We start from the raw sequence: 20,664 nt of genomic DNA on the forward strand, positions 1-20,664 counted from the left end.
TTGTTCTTTGGTGGGTTTTTTGTTCTTTTTTTTTGGTTGGTAGGTTGGTTGGTTGGAGTTTCACAAACAATTAAGACAAAGCTGTTCCAGATGATGATACTTGGTATCCTTATAACTCAGTTATCAGAAAAATGTCAGTGGGCTACAGAAAAAGTAACCAAGGGTACAGACTGCAGTAGCACAACAGTAGAGTCTATGGCCTTCTGCAGAACTGATTCAGATGACATATAAATGCCCACAAACCATGCTTTGTGCCACTGCCATATGCAGACTCATGAGATACTCCAACATACCTTTGACACTGGAAATAATATGGATACACACATCACTCTATTTTTTGCATATAAATGTCTCATTATGCTGCCTACTGTATGCTTAGTAGGCTTTCAACCTTTTGGAAGGTATTTGTTGATAAAATGTTTAAGAGATAGTCTGCACACTAATTGACTTCAAACATTTTTTGCAAATTGTTTCAGGAAAAGTGAGGGCATATTTCTCTTGAAATTAGTCGACACTTGAATAAAGGAAACAGACCAGCATTCCTTAAGGTTTTCTTTCTTTGTTTTGACATTGAAAAAACACTGAGCTTGTGCTTCTTTTGTTACTAATTACCTAATTATTTATCAGTGCAGTCAAGAACTGAAATAAAAATAATGTAAGGCATTTGAAAAATCACTGCAATCCATCAAAACAAGCTCAAATCCCCTTCTAAAACAGCACTAATGGGTCTTTATGGTGAAAAGAAAACATACTCCTCTGCTTGGATGGAATCGACTGGAGCCACATAATTACTGGGAATGTAACCAGTTTCGCCTGTTGTCAGGGACCGAGCCTCCCACCAGTCTCCTTCCCTGCAGAAAGAAAGGTGAGGAAAAGTGAGGGAGAGACAGAGCTGTAGGGTCAGTGATCTGACTGCTAACAGAACTGGCAGGTGGTAGAATTCTTAGCAGCTCCTCTCTGTGTCAGGGTGTACTTTGGAGAGAGCTGCTTGCATATCAACCACAAAAATCTACATATTTCTTTGCACCTATTATTATTTCAGCAGTGATTAGTAATGCAGCCTTCTGAATAGAGCATAATGGCAGGTTTGGTTATGGTTGAATTTGGACTAGAGTATTGAAAACTGTCTCCATAGCAATTATTCTAATACAGACCCTTGAGAGAGCTTATAGGAAAACTGCCAAATAGAACTCTGTCATATCCACTGCTGATTCTAACTTCCACAAGCATAATCCATCTGAAACTCCAAGACATCAAAAAACGTCTATCAGCATGGAATTTTAGACTGTCCTTAAAGATAACGCTTCATCCTTTAGGTTCCTTCTCTTGGTCACCTAGTGGAGATATCTTAAAACAAACTGTGTGTACAGTCAGATACAGAACTGTCCTTCAGACACTGCACATTGTTGTAGAACTCACAGCTTTAACAGACGTTTATTGCTTAGCCTTTTACATGATGCAATGATTAGGAATTTAGCACTTAGTATTATTTAGTTCTCAGCACTAGATTCACTAATGTCTAACTCTTACTGCTAGAAACAAACATTCTCTTTTCTATTTTGGACTGCTTAGAAACTAATTCTGTTTCTCTCTCTGTCACTTAATTGAAACATAATCAGAACTTATCAAACCTGGACAGAAAATTCAGCCTCTTCAGTAAGCAAGCAGTCACAGAAATCACACTGACTGAGCTATTAGAAGTAGGCAGGAAAGGCTGTGTGAAGGTGAACTCTTACTTTACATTTTCAACTCCACTTTCTCTAACAGCTTGAAAGAATATGGAAAACAACAAGAAAACAGTTGTGATGGATCAAAAAATAATGGTTCCATTTCTACAGCTCAGGAAGTGAATAAGAACTAACTTTTCTAGATGCTGGCAGCTGTCACCATTTTGATACATATTATGTGCATTAGCTTGTCAGACAAATGGCCCTGTTTATGTTCCTAGCTTTTCCAGCTGAAGTGCTAACACTACTACCATATGCTGCTGTAGTTGATTTCTGAGAGATTATGCCATATGATGGTTGATAAACAGTCCAGCTCCTTCCCAGCAGTTAGAAACAGCCGGCAGAACTGTACCATTATCGCTAGCTCACATTTCTTTTCCTTACTGCACAGACAGTCCACTAGATGGAGCTATCTCATCGTATCTAGGGAGGGAAAAAGACGTGCCCTACATCAGAACAAGAACACCCCTCTCTGTTTTGGCAGGGAAACCTAAAATCTCTCAAAACACTGCCAGAAAGGAGGAAGAATACTATCTTTTTTTTTCACAGCTTCTAATTTTAGACACCCACTTGACAAGCCCAGGTTAGGATAAGACTACTCAATGGAGCTAGTCAGAGCACGGCGTGCAGGAGTGGCAGTGGAGATGGTGATAGTGGGGTGTTTCTGGGCTCTGAAGTCAGCCTCTGTATGCCTCTGTTCAGGTCTTGCTGACCTGAACTTTTCACCCAAAGCACAAATCAAATTTCATTTGATCAGACTTACGAAAAACCCGACCCCTATAAAAATTCCTGAAAAACTGGTTTAGTGCACTTCTGTGCTTCCTGGTTGCAAGCAGCAGTGGCAGACTCTAAAGAAATGGGCTGCTTTCATGTTTTTTTCTGATAGAAGTGAAGAGATGAAGCATTCTCACAGAAAAGCTGTCCTCTGGAGATTCCCAGCCTTGCTGTCAGTACTCCAGAGGCGTGGTTAGGTCCAGTGGTTATAAGCAGAGTAGGCTGAGCTGGGCATCTAAATCCCTACAGGAGAGTCACTAGATGCTTGATTTTTTTTCTTTTTTTCTTTTTTTTTCTCTTAAGTAACCTTCCTCCAGGCACTAAGTACTCGCATCAAAATGCCTGCACTGCAACGACCTGCAATCTCTCTGTCCCACTGACTCCAAGTGTCATTGCATCACAAGTCCCTGTGAGCACCCCCTAGTTTCATCAACTGGTACGTGTAAAGAATTTATAATGCATGCATTATCTGCTCATTTCAAGTTAAGGCACAGTTCACATAACATTGGGAGAGCAGCAGGCAACATGAAAAAAAAGGGATAATAGGTTAAGAAAGATTTTTTTCCAAGGGGTAATTTAAAAGTAGAGAGGTTTTTAAACTGCTCCTCTCTCTACAAGTTGTAACTGAAGTTTCTGTGCTTTCATCTACATCAAAGCTCTTCAGCTCCGTGGCTTCATGAAATATTCCACAGAATTACATGATTTAAAATTATTTTTTTTTAAGTTTAATTCACATTGAACCAACTCCAACCTTGGAGTTGTTCTATTAAAATGAACAGGAGCTGCACTAGGGGTGAACTTGCCTCACTGTCACACAGTATAAGAAATAAAAATGAGAGAAATATCAAAAAGCCTCTAAAAACTGGTGGTTAACCCATTTCTGCCCATACATGGTAGCAATATTGAATGTAATACTTAGCCTTCAAATTTAAGTTCTGAGCCAAAAATTACAAGATGTTCTGATATAGGTCAATAGCACAGTAATTTTCAGATGTTATTTTTAAATTGCTTTGGGATTTTTTTTTCCTCTGGACAGTTAATAAAATTAATTTTAAGTCGATGATTTCCAGGATGAAAATGTGGCTTTCATGTGAAATGCAACTGTGCCGTGATGCATTTTCATTTCACTTACTAGCAAGCTCAGATTATATCACCTACTTTAAAAGAACTATGACTTTTAAACCTATGTTGACATGCAAGTCTGTGCAATTTCTCCTTTGTGAATTGGTTTTTAGCTTGTTCCTGTGCAGACACTTGCATCAGCTTGTAGAAAGTGCTAGTACAAGTCTTGCAGAATTTCTGTTACTTCTGGTAAAGCTCAGAACTGGCACTCTCAGTTCTGAATGTGTAACAAATGTTTGTTTCTGAAGTAAAGCTGCATGTGGTTGAGTTTTTGTTTCTCTAAAATAAAACACTCTAAAAGCAAAGGCAAGTAAATAAGCGGAATAAAATCCTTACATATCTTGAATATCCAACATTGTAATTTACAAATAATGTAGGAAGACAAATAATTGTCAACACTGTAAGTTTCAAAATATTAAAAAGCATATTTCCAAGCCTAAAACTTACGAGCTGTTAAGAATTTGAAATTTTTCTCCTTTGTGAAAACTTAAGTCATCTTCTGTTCTTGCTTCATAGTCATAAAGCGCCACAAAAAGAGTTACACCTGAAGAGGAAGATAAGTGAGTTACATTCCATCACCAAAATCAGAAGGGAAAGGAGCCTCAGGAGGCCAGGTGGCTAAGCCAAATGTAAGCCATTTCAAGTGTTGAGGAGCAAAATAAACTGAAGCCTCTTGCTATCACCTCCTGCTAATCCTCGTGTTTTTTATGCAGCCAGTGGACATACCATCTCCTTCAGTTTGTAGAGTTAGCAGTCCTCTTGGTTTGGTGGCCACACACAATGCAATCATTTCAAATAGGCAAGGGGGTTTTGAAGAGAGTGTAGATATATCTACATGAAAAATGTCTTATTAACCGCTTGAAGTGGCTTAGACCACACTTTCCATTCCCTGATAGAGGGATGAAGTAGTCAGTTGGACGTGTATACATAATTTCTCATCCCCTAAGTGAACTACCATCTGCAAGCTTGAGAGGTAGTGATGAAGAACCAGCTCCACTCCAAGTTCAATCTTTGCAGTAATTAATGAGGTAACTTTTCCCCAAAGCATGCCAAGACAGCTGTGACCCTGGCATGACAATGTGATTGATACTTAACAAGTGCACCAAAGCAAGACTTTGAAACTCACCCGTTCCTCCTCTTGTACGCAGCGTCCCTGTATGAGAGGAGGAATTGACTCCACCAAACACTGTCAGTCCTTGGCCTCCTGTGGCATGGAAGTTGTTGTAGTTTGGAATTGAAGTCACACCAAAGCTTGGATAGTGCTGTGGCGTGGGATCTGTGCCATAGCGGTAGCCTGAGCTTTGTGTTAAACTCCCATCCCTCTCGTCAGTCAGTTTTGTTGCCTCTTTGTCCTTACATTGCACACAGCCCATTATCTAAAATCCTATGGGAGGAAGGAGAAAGAGAGGTATTAGCACACTTATGAGCACAGGTATCCTTCAGAATTACTTACGATGAGGATCAAATTAAGTTCACAACTCAAAAGCTGATTTTTGAAAACGAACAAACCCAACAACCTGCTTGAAAATAAATAGCAATCCTCTGGGTAAGCTCACGACACGTTCTTCCTTACCAGGGCCAGAGAAGGAGGCCCTACCTTTTCCTATAGCAGCCTCAGATCTCTGACCAGCTGTTAAAACTGCCTGCACAGAGGCAGTAGGAGAAAGAAAGCTCTCTTTCTTGCCCTTTGCGCCAGGACAGAACAACCAGAAGACAAAGCCACAAGCCAAAAAGTACAGCTAGAGCTGTTCAGGTCTGCCTCCAGAGCAAGGCACTTAACTCACTGTTCACTTCTGACATTGCCAACCATGCAAGAGCTCCCTTCATGTAAAGGCAGTGTGGCCTTTTTTTCTTTGCTGGAACTCTATGTACTAGACAGAAAAGCAGATACAATGAGCCGATAGTTATCACAGCACAGGAAAGCAGGAGTGAACTCATCAGATAGTGCATTTAAAACGAAAGTAATGCTCTTTTATGCGATACTGAACTGAAGGGTAAGACATCTTGATGCCAGATGCTGGGGTAGCTGAAAATATAAATGAGCTAAGAAAGCTGAGAAAGTTGTGGAGGAGTTAACATGGTATATGAAGACAGCCTCAAAGCCCAGGTCTTTGACATGGGGAAAATGAGAATGTACACTTTGGAAAAATTTGCTCTACATTTTTTAATTCTTGTAATCTCATATTCAGCATCCTCATGGGGCACTACCAAGGCCTGGGGTAATAATCTCCTGTAGTGTTAATTGCAGACAAGTTAAGAGCCTACTTCTGTGCAGGTAGAGGGAAACAGAGGATGAACCACCACATTTAGACTCAGCCCTCAGTGGTCAGCTATGTTACGTGGTGTTATTTTTCTTGTTTTCTGATGTAAGTTGTGATGTTGAATTCACATATTCATGCTACTGAACTCCTTGCTATTGATGCTAGCTGAATCTTGGCACAAAATCAAGGTTTCTGAAGGATGATGAGGATGATGGATCTACGGAATCAGATACCCATCTGCATGGACTCTTAATCTGAACAGGTGCAGTGAATCTTACATGTAGCTTGGCACAGTGCTCTAGACACTAGCACTGCAAAGAAAAAGCAGTGACAACAGAAAAAATCTTCAAAAAAATTGAATTTCTAGGCATACTTTCTCCAGAATATATAAGTAGGCAGGCAGAAAATGCACAGCACAGAGAAAAAAAAGTATAGCAAAGCACATTTTTCTCCCCTTATTTCTTTTCACATTTCAGCCAATATCCGTCACTTAGAGTAAATAAAAAGCATATCCTTTTTCAAATATCCTCATTTTTCTGTAGCTGCCAGGCTGGCTATTTTGTATGCTTTACCCCAACATCAACACAGGAAATTAGTTTTGACAAAGTCCTGGGATTCAGAAAAAGCATATTCTTCTGCTGCTAACACTTGAAAAATTATGCAGTAGCTCCCTGTTGTCTGTGACAGTTCAGAGACACCTAGATACCCTCTCCTTAAGTCTAACCTGCCTTCTGTTGAAGGGTATTTTCCACAGTTTGAAGATACTGTCAGTTATTCTGCAAGCCTCTTCAGAAGAACAATCTTCATTTTAATATATTTCCCTGAGCTATATTGCTTGCAGTTAGCACACATCTACTACCTTTCAACCCCAGCTCAATTTGAAGGCGCCCTTTTCACCCTTCTACATTTCTCTGAGACATATTGATCACTCCTCAGTTGTTCTCACCAAATCTTTAGAGCTGGGGCTGGAGATACAGAGTTTTGTGCTGGGGCTTGAGGTTGTCCATCCCTGGGACTGGCAGTGACCCCAGGGGATCCCACAGAGACCACAGTGGGTGAAAAGGTGTCCAAGTCATCTTTCATAGTATCACAGAATAGTTTGAGTTGGAAAGCACCTTAAAGATCCTCTAGTTCCAAACCCCCTGCTGTGAACTGAGCTGCTAACCACCAGATCAAAGCCCCATCCAACTTGGCTTTGAACGCCTCCAGGGATAGGCCATTCACAGCTTCTCTGGGCAGCCTGTGCCAATGCATCACCATCCTCTGAGTGAAGAATTTTTTCCTTGTATCTAATCTAAATCTACTCTCTTATTTCATGTCCTATCACTATGAGTGCCCTTGTAAAAAGTCTCTCTCCAGCTTTCCTGTAGGCCACAATGGGGTCTCCCTGGAGCCTCCTCAGAGCTGAACAAACCCAGCTCCCTCAGCCTTTCCTCATAAGTGAGGTGCTCCAGCCCTCTGAGTATCTTAGTAGTCCTCCTCTGGACTCACTCCAACAGCTCCACATCTTACTTGTGCTGTGGGCCCCAGGCTTGGATGCAATACTGCCAGTGGTCTCTCATAAGCAGAGCAGAAGGGGCAATCACCTAACTGATCTGCTGGCCATACTTCCTTTGGTGCAGCCCAGGCCACAGTTGGCCTTCTGGGTTGCAAGCACACATTGACAACTCGTGTTGAGCTTCTTATGAACCAACACTCCCAAGTCCTTCTTAGAGCTGCCCTCAATCTGTTCTCTGTCTAGACTGTATTTGTGCTTAGAATTGCTCCAGTCCAGATGCAGAACATAGCATTTGGCCTTTTTGAACATCATGAGGTTTGCACAGGCCCACAGGTCCAACTCTCAAGCATGTTCATGTCACCCTGGATTGCATCCTTTCTCTCCTTCTAGTATACCAACTTTGCCACTCAGCTTGGTGTCATCCATACTTTGTGTGATCAGTGAATAACTCTGTGCTGTTTTTGCCAACCTACAGGTAAAGCTTTCCTGGGTTCTTTTGGATCCTCAGAAATACAAGGAAGCCCAGCAGAATCACAAGGAGAGCAGTGGACCTGCAGGATTAGAGGTTGTTGCAATGCAGTCAGTACAAGGGTAGCCCAGTGCAGTGTGTTGAGTTGGAGGGATGAGTCAGGGACACGCTTCTTGGACCTGAGCACAAGAAGCAAGACTCGGGAGGCTGAACATAACGCTGCTGCACAAGGTGATGCTGTGAGAGAAATCCCCTGTCAAGAGACTCAGGTGGAGATGAGCGAGCTATTGAAGTACTCTGAGTAAGAGGTGCAAGTGCTGGCACATACATTCATTCACTACAAACCAGTGGAGTGTTAATGTAGGCTTTACTATTTAATGCAGAATCTAAGGAGCCTTTTTGTTGGATTGAAACGTTACCTCCCTGTGAAACTCTATCACCTCCTCCCTCTCCCCCTCCAGCTCTCTCTCTCCTCTTACTTGTTCCCATGTGCTTTCACTGGAAAAAAATGTAGAAAAGAAAGCAAAAGAATGAAAGAATAAAAAAATATGAGAAACATAAAGTTTCAGAGAGTACTGGGGAGGGTAGGTGCATGAAAAGTTTTTCTTGTAGCTCCTGCTTTTGCAGACATGAAAATATATGTATGAGAGAATTATTTTTCAACTAGCACTATCACTCATTTGCAAGCTTTCAGCTGAGCAGGTAAGATTTCCCACAGAAATCTGGGGAAATTTCATGTACCAAGTCACAAGAGCTATCACAACCGTAAACACTTCATTTACTCATTCTAGTCAGTTGATGAAGAAAAAGTTAAAATCTTTTAAAGTATTAATTCAGAAAAAAGTGAATAAACCAGGAGATAGCACACGTGTACCAGTAGTCTTAGAAAAAAAAAATGGTTTGGTTTTTTTCTATAAGGAATAATATAAATAAAAAAACAAGGAATTATCACTACTTTGATTTTTGACTGGGTTTTTTTTTTTTTTTTTTTTGCTCCTTTTCTGTGCAATGGCAGCATACAGGGAGGGAGAATTTGATGCAAAGTTGGTGACTGACAGAAAGGCTTTTTTCTTTCTGCTGCTCCTTTCCACTTTGTCAGTGTCCAGACAATCCAAGCATAAAGACTGCTTGAATGCAGTCTCTTGTAAAATGTAAGAGATGGTGTTAATGTGCATGCAACTTTTCAAGCCAACTTTAATGTTGTCTATTCCTGGCTGAAAGACTGCAGCCAGCTACTTTATATCATGGGGAGTTTGCTAAATGTGAGAGAATACATGTGTGAGTGCATGCTTGAAGAGATTTCAGCTAACTCAGGGTTTTCATAGACAATAAATGTAAACTCCATTCAGCATCAGTCTTTTCATGAATGAATGGAGTCCAAAAACCAATTTCCTTCAGTATCACAGAGAAGGCATTTCATATCCTAAAGTCTGCTCACCCCGCATGTCAGCACTTGGAGCACTGGAAGGCTGGTGTTATTCAGCCAGCACTGAGATCACCAAACCAAATCTGGAGCTGTTTTACAGTGAATTCTCAGGAGACAATCATTATATTGTTCATCCAACATGCTGTGCAACTTATGGTAAAGGAATGAGATTTTACTCCATTTCCATTAGGAAAGGCAACATTTCTCAGATGTATGAGTTATAGTCATGCAGTGCTATCATAATTTGCCACCAATTTTGTTAAAAGGTATGTAACCAGCCTAATTAAAATTAACTTTTCTTATGCAAACATATTGCTTTTATTTGTTTTCAAGATGCATTTTTATGGGTAACATAAACCATGTGTTTTCATGAAAATATAAAACATTTACATGGTTTCTGAGACTTCCTTAGAGTCAAATGAAAATAACCGTTACAGTATTTGTCTCTCTTCTTGTCCCTCTTACATTTCTTGGACTTCAACATTTACATTGCAACTGATCCAACATCAGCCTAACCGGAAGAGTAGTTTCCTCCCACATGGTGGAAACATTATTTGACAAAGAAATAAAGGTAATTTTATTGTTATTAGGTTTTTATATACTCATTGTTCCTTAATCATGTTCAGCGCAGCCTGGGAAAAGCCCAGGAATATGAAGAAACGCTCATTTCTCGTACTTTAAGAGCAAAATGTGCCATATGTGAAAAATAAGAAGTACTGATAAGACTTGGCCTACTCAAGCTTCTGCAGTTGCAAACCATGAAGAAGAGATGGATGGGAGAATGACTAGTGTAAATTCCGTGCCTCACAGCGCCAGAAGCTTTCCCATAAGGTTTTGTAACTTGTGGTTGAAACACTGAATTACAGTACCTGTTTCAGAACCTGTTCTTTTTCTAAAAAAATAAACTTCAGGAGAAAGCGTGTCCTTAAAATGCCTGGGGGGGGGAGGTGGGGAACAACAGGGGAAGATGCAGGGGAACATCTACCTGTTCTGCGTGCTCCCATGTGCTGTGGGATGAAGAGATGGGAGAGTGCGGAGCCTGCAGGGCTGCGCTCTTCTTTCTCTCCACAGCTTTCTGTGGAGAAAATCTCTATTTTCAGGAGAACTTCTTTCAGTGAGAGATATGAAAGGGAAAGACTGGTTGAATGGTAGCTGTCAACTGTCTTTTTCTGACCAAATCTTACAAATCTTGACAGGAAAGCACCAGCAGGAAAGTTGAATGAAAAAACAGTCATGTTGAAAAGGAATCAGAAGAATAAAACCTTTGGCTTTTATTCAGTCTCTGTGGTACTTGCTAATCAAACCAGGCTTGCATCCAGTATGGCACTGAACAAAATATTCCCTAAGGGATATCTTCTTGGTGTTTCATGTTTTGCTGAAAGCACCACAGCATATCAGACTGTGACATCAAATAAGCCAAGTTTCATGAGTTGCAGTAGGATTTAATATTCAAAATGCCACATTCTGGGAAGATGCAAAAAGAACAGGCTTTCCAAGAATAAGAACTACAAGAACTTTTGAAAGAGAATTCAGCTTTCTGTGGAATGTCTCCTGTGGGCCAGAGAGAGGGAATAATCAACACAGAAATTTACCCTGAAGTTGGAATTGTTTCACTTTTCACATCACCATCAGTAGATCCCTGGAGAGAAACTGAGGGAGTAAGTATTTTCAAACACAGGCCTTAGACACATTAAAAAATCCAGTTTTCAGAAAAGTCTTGTTCACTCACTTTGAGTATTACAGTAAGTCATTAGGAAGGCTGCCCAAGATGGGCAACAAACAGGCACTTAAACCTTGTCCTACAGAGAATTTTCAAGCTACTTGCTCAATGACCTTTCTTTGAATTAGGTGAACACTGATAGTATTTTGGATGCCCAGAATCTGTTTTCAGGGCAATATGTGGAATAGCACTAAAAATCTGGTCAGAGCGTACTGGACCCTGGCAGATCTGTTAGAGGACTGCCTCCATCCCAGCTTGACCAGTGATTCAGCAACTTACAGGAGTCAAAAAGATACAAAAAAATGTTGTAAAATGATTTAAACTGTTGTGTATTCATTATTTCTCGGGCTAGTAGCTTGCTGGTTACTATATATATACACACACAATTCTTACCAGAACCACTGTTACTAATAGCTGAATCCAGAAAGAAGGGAGGTTTATTGCTATGTGATAGATTTGGTTCAGCATTAAAAGGTGACTGGGGATTTGTGTAGACCTCCTGCAAATCTACATGTATGTGCTCAACGCCTGTCATATTGCATTAAAAAATGGAAATCAGAGAAGATGCAATCCTAGTACTGGGTTTTCTGTGACTATTAAGAATATGCACATACACAGTGGTATTCCTGAACAAAAGGCCTGAAACAACAGGGCAAAACATTGAGTTGAGCATTAGCAGGATCAATGAATTCATTGAAACAGCATTTTTGCAAGAAAACAGCACTGAAAAATGCTTAGGCTGCTTTCATTTGTTTTTTGAAGGGAGTCTTTTGAAGCTCCACAACCAGATTCTCCTTCAGTGGGCTGAGTAGAAAAATCTCTGCATTTTAATTGCTTATTTGCCTGCAGCAGCCCCATGCCTGGGAACAGGAGCAGGCAGTGCTCAGTGTCAGAGAACTTCCATCACAGGAACAGCAGGAAGAGTGGTTTTAGATGAACTCCTGCTGCCATACTGCTCTGGCCCAAAGCGAATGCCTTTGACAGTGCTGGAGCGCCCTTGCTATTGTTTCTTGTTGGCATAAAGTTGCTGTGGAAGATTTCTGTAATAAGCGTCAGAAGCCCTCAGGGGAACCAGCAGCTCCCATGGTCATGAGATCAGTAGGACTGGCAGAGAGCTTTGGAAGGCCGCTGTCTGTCCTGCCATTCCTCCCCACTGGAAGCATGACTCGGACATGGCCTTGGGAATGGCACCTTCCTGACATGACAGGCCATGTTTAAGTTGCAACATCTGCAAATATAGCTGCTTACCTTACCTCCTTGCCAAGATAAAAGTCACACAAAATGAAGATTTGTGCTGCTTCTTGCATGTTTAGTTTTGGGCAGCCTTAGAGGGCATAACTAGCACAAGGCAGTGCAAGATGAAGGATTTCACTGAACTGCAACCAGACTTGCTTTCTGTCAGAGGCTGAGAGCACAATTCATGGGGTAGGATCACTAAAAGCCAGTGATGAATTTTCTGACAGATCGATCACCTTGCTGGTTACGCTCAGTGGGTACAGTACCTCTCCAACCCCTGTGTAGCTGCAAAGTAAGGGAACTAGCTAGAACTAGGTCATGTTTATTAGAGGCCAGAGAGGAAAAGGGAAGTCAGTGCTCCAGTTGGGCAGGAGAGACAAGAACTGCCTCCATGCGTGCTGCTGACTGGAGGGCCACTGTGTTGGGGCTGGCCAGAGGCTGGCTGGGGACGGTCACTCAGCAAGGCCAAAAGGAAATGCATTACCACAATGTAGCCACAGTCAAAAGCTCCCCGATGCAACTGATGAAAGAGCAGGAGATGAACCCTCCCAGCTGCCATCAAAAAGACACTCTGCCACCCTCCCTGTTTCCTAGCTTCTCTGCCAGCTGAGTCTGTGAATGTTATGGCCTTGTCTTTTTCAAGTACAGCAAATTCTTTTCCATTCTCTGTGATATACTCGTTCCAGGAAAGTGAAAAACAACCCAGAACAGAACATACAAAGTAATTTTAAAAAGTCTCACCCTGCAATCTCTTAAAGTAGCAGTAACTGAGTTATGCCTTATACAATGTTAGGGTACTCATTTCTTTTAAAAAAAAAAGGATGCCCTAGAAAAGCGCAGAATGGGAAGATGAATTGTGAGGAAATGCTCTCCCAGGTTTTTTCTTTCCCCACCAACCTCCAAATTTCAGATGCAATCTAAAAGAAAGAAGTTTACTTACAGCCAAGTGGATAAGGAACGCCCACAGGTTCTGCATTCACACTGAAGAGCGAGTCAGACAAAAAACCTTCAGCTAGGATTTCTTTCCTTTTTGTTGTTCTTAAGATGAGTTCAGGGAAGCTTTGAAATTAACAGCTAAAGGCAGCAACTACACACAGTGAACACACAGCTTACTCTGCAGTGAAAAACACAGAAAGGATGGGTCTGTCCTCGGCTCTGAGTAACACTTAAGAAGACAATGTAAATTCAGTAGCATGATTTCAAGCTACATTCCTCCTTCATCAAGTTGCTTGTGGTAGCTCTATTCAGCAGCTGAGAGAAGTGGGTGGATGGCCTGCATAAGCATTTTGAGCTAATGTGCCTAAATTTTAAAGTGCCTTTTAAGTATATAAATTAGAAATCCTCTATCAGAAGAACAACTGCTGCAAATGTCAGAAGCATTTTATCTTGGAAAGAGAAGTGAAACAGTGTCTCCACTGATTTCCTATTTCTTTCCCCCCCCCCCCCCCCACCCCAAGAGAACTGAAAGATGATTGCAGGTTGATGCACACTGTTCTGATTTTTTTTCCTCTCAATTCTTATTTTTAGAATCTACTCAGGATTAATGGGTGTTCATCTGATTCACAGCATGGGAGCTGCACAGAGGGGAATGCAAAATGTGAATATGGATGGACAGGGAAGAGAAGGGAAAGGGGGAGGTGAAGAAATTTGGCCTATTTGCTTCTTTGAAACATATAAGAAGCATAGAGAAAGATTTTCTCTTATGAACAAAAACAAAAAAAAAACAAAAAACACTATTGCTGCCTCCTCACCCCTCTTTGCCTATGCACAAATACCTCTGTGTTGCCTGACTGCTGGTTTGTTACTGATGAACTCAGAAGCTGTGATAGAAACAAAACGTGAGCAAGCTGAGTCTCAAACAAGGAAAGGATATGCTTTGAGACCATTTAAGACTGCTCTTTCCTGAAGGGGCTCACATATTGCCTAGGTTACTAGGTTACTGCTACTATTTTAGAAATGTTCCTTATATTGTCTATTTGACTGGACCTTCCTTCCTAAACATGAGCAAAAATTTGCCTGAGGCCAGGTGGCAAGAAATCTCCAGTCTTCTAGCCAGAACTGCAAATGGCTTTAGCTACCATCAGCAAAAAAACTTGAAGGTGGAGATCCCAGAGAAGAAGGAAACCATGTGGTGAAAAAGGCCACAAATCGAACAACTGGAGTGTTGAAGTCAGTGTATGTCAGTAGTGGGAATGGACTACAACTCTGCCTACACTGACACAGAAAAAGAAATGGTGCTACAAATGAGACCTATTTTCTCAAATCTAGCTGTTGCCACTTTGGTTTCACTGCTTAACAGCTGAGTTACCTTAGGTAAGAGTACTAGGTCTGACTGGGATGGAGTCAATTTCTTCACAGCTAGTCGGTGACCATGCTTTAGATTTGACCAAAACAGGCTGATAACACACCAGTGTTTTAGTCTCTGTTGAGAAATGCTAGCACAGCATCAAGGCTTTCTCTGTTTCTTACCCTGTGAGTGGGCTGGGGGTAGGCAGCAGGCTGAGAGGGGACACAACAGGGACTGCTGACACAAAGCAACCCAAGGGAACCATGCTCAGAGATAAGCGTGGGGGGGAGTTTTCTGAACACAGCTGTTGCTCTGAGGCTGGCTGGTATTGCTCTGCTCGTGGGAGGTGCTGAGGGAGTACTTTTTGCATCACTTGTTTTCTTTTTATTTCTTTCACTTATTAAACCATTTATATCTTGACCCGTGAGCTCGCTTGGCTTTTGCCCTCTGTTTCTCTCCCCTTTCCTGCTGGGGCACAGTGAGCGAGTGACCGGGAAGCTTAGCTGCTGGCCAGAGTCAGTTCACCACAGCAAGCAATGTGAATGTCTGGTTGTTCCCAGCCTGGAAAATAACTTCGGAGTTATACAGGTTAAAACCACATTAACCTGATGGTAAAGAGCTGGGATGCAACCTGGAGATGAATTTGGATTACCAGATTACATACTACCATCTCTTCCATTTTGAAGAGAGATTTTGAAATCTGGAGAGAGAGTGCAGGAGGCTGAGACTACGGTGAAGAACATTCTGCACAATGGGACAGAGAAGGATACAGGTCCTCACTGGCACTGTCTCATGCAGAAGAGTGGCAGAGCCAGTGCATACAGTCCTCTGCTGTTCAGCTACAATTCCACTAAGTCCAGTGATTCTCAGCTTTACTTTGCCAAGGACCCTACAAACTGCAGGTCACTTCTGCTAGGCAGAGAAGGTTAAGCTTAAAAGTGATCAGATATCAGCTAAGGGCCATGAAAGTAGATTCTGCTGTGATGATGTGCATTTTCCAAAGGAAGCTAGCAAACAGTTGCAGGCTCCCTTCACATTGATTAAAATACTTAAGTATCACTAAGCATATGGTAGGTCCGATTTAAAGATTTATGTCCGTGTCTGAGGGCAAGTAAGAGAAAGAAGGATGCATGACTTTGATTTCATCGTGAACCTGAGGTTATTTCACAAACTGCAAGGGATTTCACATGATCTGCAAGGGATATACATGTGCAGTGACTCAGCTACAGGTCAGAGCCCTATACTTCAGATTAAAGCTACTGCAGTCTCATCAGTGCAGCTACAGGCAGGAGGCCCTACTTTAATCCTTCATGGCCTAAGCAGAAAGCTGTATTGAAATAATGGACTGAATGGCAGCTGTGGATATTTAGGTTATGTGTCAGGGATGAAAATTCTTTCTATTGGCAAGGACAATAAAACAACCCAAGGCAATGTGAAAGCTAGACATCAGACATAGCACTCCCTCTGCTCAAAATGATGGACTAGTCTCTCTTTCATCTCATTTTTCTATGACTCGATGAGTGACAAAAACATCAGATGTGAATATTTTTCATAGCCCCCCCTTGAAGCCAGAAGAAGTGCATTTTCGTTATTTATTTTGCTTCCTATTTCATTCTCAAAGTTTATATGTTTAAGAGAAGAAACTGTGCTTTAAATATGGCCTGTGAAGGAACATACATTTGCAAAGGTCTAAAAACACACCTGAAGACCCTGTTAGTCATGCAGAACAGAGTGCGGATGTTTGTCTAAGTGGACATTTGCTCAACCTGGCATGCAGGATTATTTACAATAGTGTTCCTTGACCTGTGATCCAAGGGAGCATAGAGGCCCAAAAAACCTCAGGTGGTCCACAAGCAAATAGCACAAGCATGAACAAGCAAATGCACATCCTCTGGACACTGGTAGTATTTCGCAGATGGTGCTTGAGGACCCCCTCCAAATCCCTGCGTGCTCTTCCCAGTTTAACTGGTTCTCTGAGTATGAGTGGTTATAAAGCAGTGACCCAAAGGGCCCCTGATAACACCTCCAGCCATCCACACCAGGAAAATGAAAAATAGCACTGCAGAGGAAGAGGCAGACAACAGAGATTTCTCTGTTCTTCGTATTTGATACAAAAGAGATGAGCAGAACTGGATCATAATCTGGAGCAGATAGGCTCCAGGGGTTTCATTGGAAGTGAGTGCCTTGTGACTATATAACTGCTTATCATTCAGGAGATCTGGAGATCCTGTCTGGACTTCCTTCTCTTCTCTCCTACCTCACACAAAAAGACAAAATCCTGAAGACTGCAGAATGTCAGATTTGCAGATCATGGGAAGAGAGCATTGTAAAGAGAAAGTGACCTCTCAATAGGAAAAGAATACACACTCCATTGATCAAGCTGGTAAGAGAAGCCAGATTACATAAGCAACCAAAAGCACATTCAGTACAAAAGCATGGTATCAAGCACAACATCAACCAAAGCAGAAGTTGTAAGAAGATGACCCTTTTCAGCTGTTTATGTGCTAATTACAAGCATCTATAAAAATGGATAAAAACTTAGTCTGCAGAGTAGCATTGCTAATGACTGGAAACTAATGGCTAAATTTTGCTTATTATAATCTCAAAAAGGAATGGTTGCAATGAACTTAAGAAGTCCAGTTGAAAGAGGGGAATTGACTCTTATGTCACATGTCCTGTGTGTCACAAACAACGTCTGTTTGAGTGGCCGAGAACTTGAAAGTAATCTTGGATATTTATGCATCAAGATACATTCAGGTTGAAGTATTACCTGGAATGTTGCAGATAGCTGAAATCACAGAACAGGAGGGAACGACTGCCTTCTTCAGTGCCTCTTGCCAGTAAGCTGACCCTTGTCAGTGAGTCATATACAATACGGGCCTTGCAGCACCAAGGGGAATGGAGAACTCAGAATTGTGACCACAGCTTCAACAGCAAAATTACACAGCACATTGCTAAATCCCTTGGTCACCCTACCACATCAAGCACAGCGGGACTTGCTCTCTGCCCCGGACAGGGAAAGCAACACGCAGGAACAGCAGTGTTTGCACAAGTGCAATGTCATGCTGGCCATATGACTTAGATGTATGTTAACAGAGGAACTAGACAATTCCTACTGTAAATCTTGTCTCAGTAGAGAACAAATGATCACAAACCAGAAGGTTACTTGTTTACACTGAAAAGGACTGATGCTTTCTTTGCAAATAACTAACACAATCTGCAATCAAATCCAGACCAGTAAAATTTTAGACAGTATATGAACACACACTGCTCATCTATACATAAATTAAAAACAATGTATGCTTCCTGAGAGGCATTATCATAAACTCTAGTGAGAGTCAAATCAGGCTGGAGACAGAATTTAAAGAAAATTGTTTATGTCTGCTTATGGTTTAAGACCTTTCCTAAATATCTAAAATGTTACAACCATGAAAAGAAAACTATACTAGATAAAAATAACATACAATGAAAAATCCAACAGCTGGTCTTACCAGGGAAGTGAAAAAATATGTGTTATTTATAAAATCAAAACACAAAGATGAAAAGATAATAACAAGATAATATAAAGATTACATAAAGGACACAAGAAGGTACTAGGAAAAAATGAAAACAGGTATAATCAGATTTGTGATTTTTCATTTTTATAAGAAGATTATAAAAGATGGTTCCCGAACAATAAAAGTGGTAGAGTAATTTCTAACAATATGTCAGAGGCAGAAGTTATTTAGTAAATATTTCTGATTAGCACACAGGTAAAAGTCCAGGTATTACTTTCATGATCATGACAAAAAAACTTCCCACTACAGTAGCACCTAGCAGTGGTACAAGATTCTGGGTGTTTCAAATTCATTGTCTCAGAAGCTTTTGGAGAGCTAGCTTTTGAGCTACTGCTGCTGCTTCTAAAGTAGTTCTGGGCTGCTGGGGAAGTACTGGGGGCAAGAAGGTGGCTCATGCTGGGTCAGTGTTTAAGAAGGAAAAAAGGTAATTACAGGCCAGTTGGCTTGTTTCCAGTATTTTGTAGAGGTTAAAACAGCAAACACAGGACTAGATTAATAATATATATATGCTTTAACAAAGGTCTATAATTAAAGTCAATCAACTTGGCTTTAAGAAAAACAGACCCTGTCAAACTAATCCGATGTAATTTCATACAAACATTACAAGTTCACATGATGAAGGCAGTGCTGCTGACAGTATTAGAAGTCTAAGTCATTTGACTCAATCTGCAGAATATCAAAGAAATTGAATGCTTTGTAGTTCATGTGGAATTTGCTCCATCCATTCATCCATTCAGAGCAGGTGTCCATATATGGAGAGTAATATGTGCAGTCATGCAAAAAAGTCAAATATATTTTATGATGAAGTCATGTCTGAATCCACAGTCATATTAGATGTATTAAGAAGGTGATAAATGAAAGAAGTCCAAGTGTAACTGTAAATGGGAAACTATTAAGAGATGGATTCCTATTGGCTTCCCACAGGAACTAGTGACCATTTATTTGCTATTCAATAGCCTTATCAGTGACATGGATTAAAGTTAAGTAATTACAGTTAGATAACAAGAATGGGGACAGCAAAAAAAAACAACAAACAAACAAAAGTACAAGTCTGAGACAGAGCAAGAGGAGGATCAGAAAGATGGGAGTGAGCAACCAGTATAGGTGTTAATATGGCCAAGTGTAAAACCACTGTGTTAGAGAAAATAATAGAGGCCATACTTACAGGATGAGAGGGAGAGAGAGGACTCTATCCTCTGAAGCAGAGACTAAATATGAGACCAGGCGTCCTGGTGGGTGATCAGCTGAACATGGATTCCCAATGAAACGCTGTGGCCAAAAGGGCTAATGTAAGCCTCAGCTGTAGAAACAAATGGAAAAGAAAAGATGAGTATGTAGGTTATAGTAACTCTGTACTTGACTCTTGTTCTTCTTCTACTTGAATAACGTAGCAGGTTCTGCCACTTCATTTTTTCAAATAAAGTGTTGAAAAAAATGAAGCATGTCCAGAAGAAAATGACTAAAGCACTGAAAACAATGAAGAGCAGAAGGTTTCATTATAATCAAAAAAGGTTAAAGGAAAATGTGTTATTTTGTTCACAGCATAGGCGTATTCATCTGGGAAATAAATTTGATAACTGTAGAGTCTATAGCAAAAGTGGAAAACTCAGTGCAACTGGAAACTAATCCAATCCAGACTGCAGGGGCTTTTTTTTTTACTTTTCTTTTAATACTAATGATCACTAATGATAGGGGTCGTTAACCACTAATTAACCCTTCATATCACATGTGATGTACTGTCCACCTCTGCCAGGTTGTGAAGATGCTCATGCTTGGTTTAAGGATGAACATCCACTCAGCTATGGTTAGCGGGACCTCTAGTAGATATTTATAGCCCACAAAATATTGGAGGTCAGGGGAACAATCACAGCATCAGTGTCCTGTGTTTTCAGTAAAAAAAGTGCTCACTCCTCTTAAGAATCCTGACAGCCTTCCTGCTCATGGCACACTGAATGACTGTAGGGAAAACTCAGTCTTTTGGGGCTGAGGTTCTGTCTTAGTATGGATGGCACTCATCCCTTTATAGGATCTGCAGACAGCTCTCTCTGGATTGCCACCACTTGACTCGACACAGTACTTCACTGCACAAAGTTGCTGACAACTGAGATGACAAAGAAGCAACTTTCTGGAAATGGAAGAAGGTTTTACAGCTCTCTAACATCTCTCTGTAGATAAAACCTGCTAGCCCTTCTTTCAGCAAGTCACTTGATCCACTGTCTGTTGCTTACAGATAGATCCTACTCCACAGCCAAAGAAGGTGACCTCAGGAAGGACTCTTCTCTATCCTGTAGATAGTTCCTCTCCCAGCCTCATCCTTTCAGGATGAACTTAAGAACCAGCTACCTTCTTCAGGAAACCAGCTAGTGTCTCTGAGCAGGCACCCCCTTCAGGACATGCACACCTCCTTTCCTATCACTTGCTGAGGGACCTGGCTGCCACCAAGGAAACTTCTGCTGCTGTGTTCTCAGGCTGGATGCTGGCAGATGGGCTCCTAAGGACCTTGTGCTCTGTGGAGGGCAGTGGCTATTCAATTTGCTTCTAGTACAGCTTGTCAATATCTAGACTTGGTTTTTAAGGACAAAGCACA

The 20,664-nt window shown here is 41.2% G+C and overlaps 1 protein-coding gene across 4 annotated transcripts in view; it reads right to left on the bottom strand.

Moving 5' to 3' along the window:
• Positions 1-20,664, bottom strand: part of FYN (FYN proto-oncogene, Src family tyrosine kinase) — a 130,565-nt gene that overhangs the window by 35,593 nt on the left and 74,308 nt on the right. For 2 of the 4 annotated variants that reach the window (XM_048935532.1, XM_048935535.1), the window contains exons 3-6: positions 19,243-19,377; positions 4,750-5,007; positions 4,071-4,167; positions 753-851 (exon numbers count right to left, since the gene is read on the bottom strand). In XM_048935532.1, the coding sequence (XP_048791489.1) occupies positions 753-851; positions 4,071-4,167; positions 4,750-4,996 (443 nt within the window). In that variant the 5' untranslated portion in view covers positions 4,997-5,007; positions 19,243-19,377. Of the gene's footprint in view, positions 1-752; positions 852-4,070; positions 4,168-4,749; positions 5,008-8,270; positions 8,289-13,173; positions 13,385-19,242; positions 19,378-20,664 lie in introns of those variants that run through there. The other 2 variants (XM_048935533.1, XM_048935534.1) reach the window with 2 other exon arrangements.

Source organism: Lagopus muta, chromosome 2 (assembly GCF_023343835.1).
Source record: "Lagopus muta isolate bLagMut1 chromosome 2, bLagMut1 primary, whole genome shotgun sequence".
Taxonomy (NCBI): Eukaryota; Metazoa; Chordata; class Aves; order Galliformes; family Phasianidae; genus Lagopus; species Lagopus muta.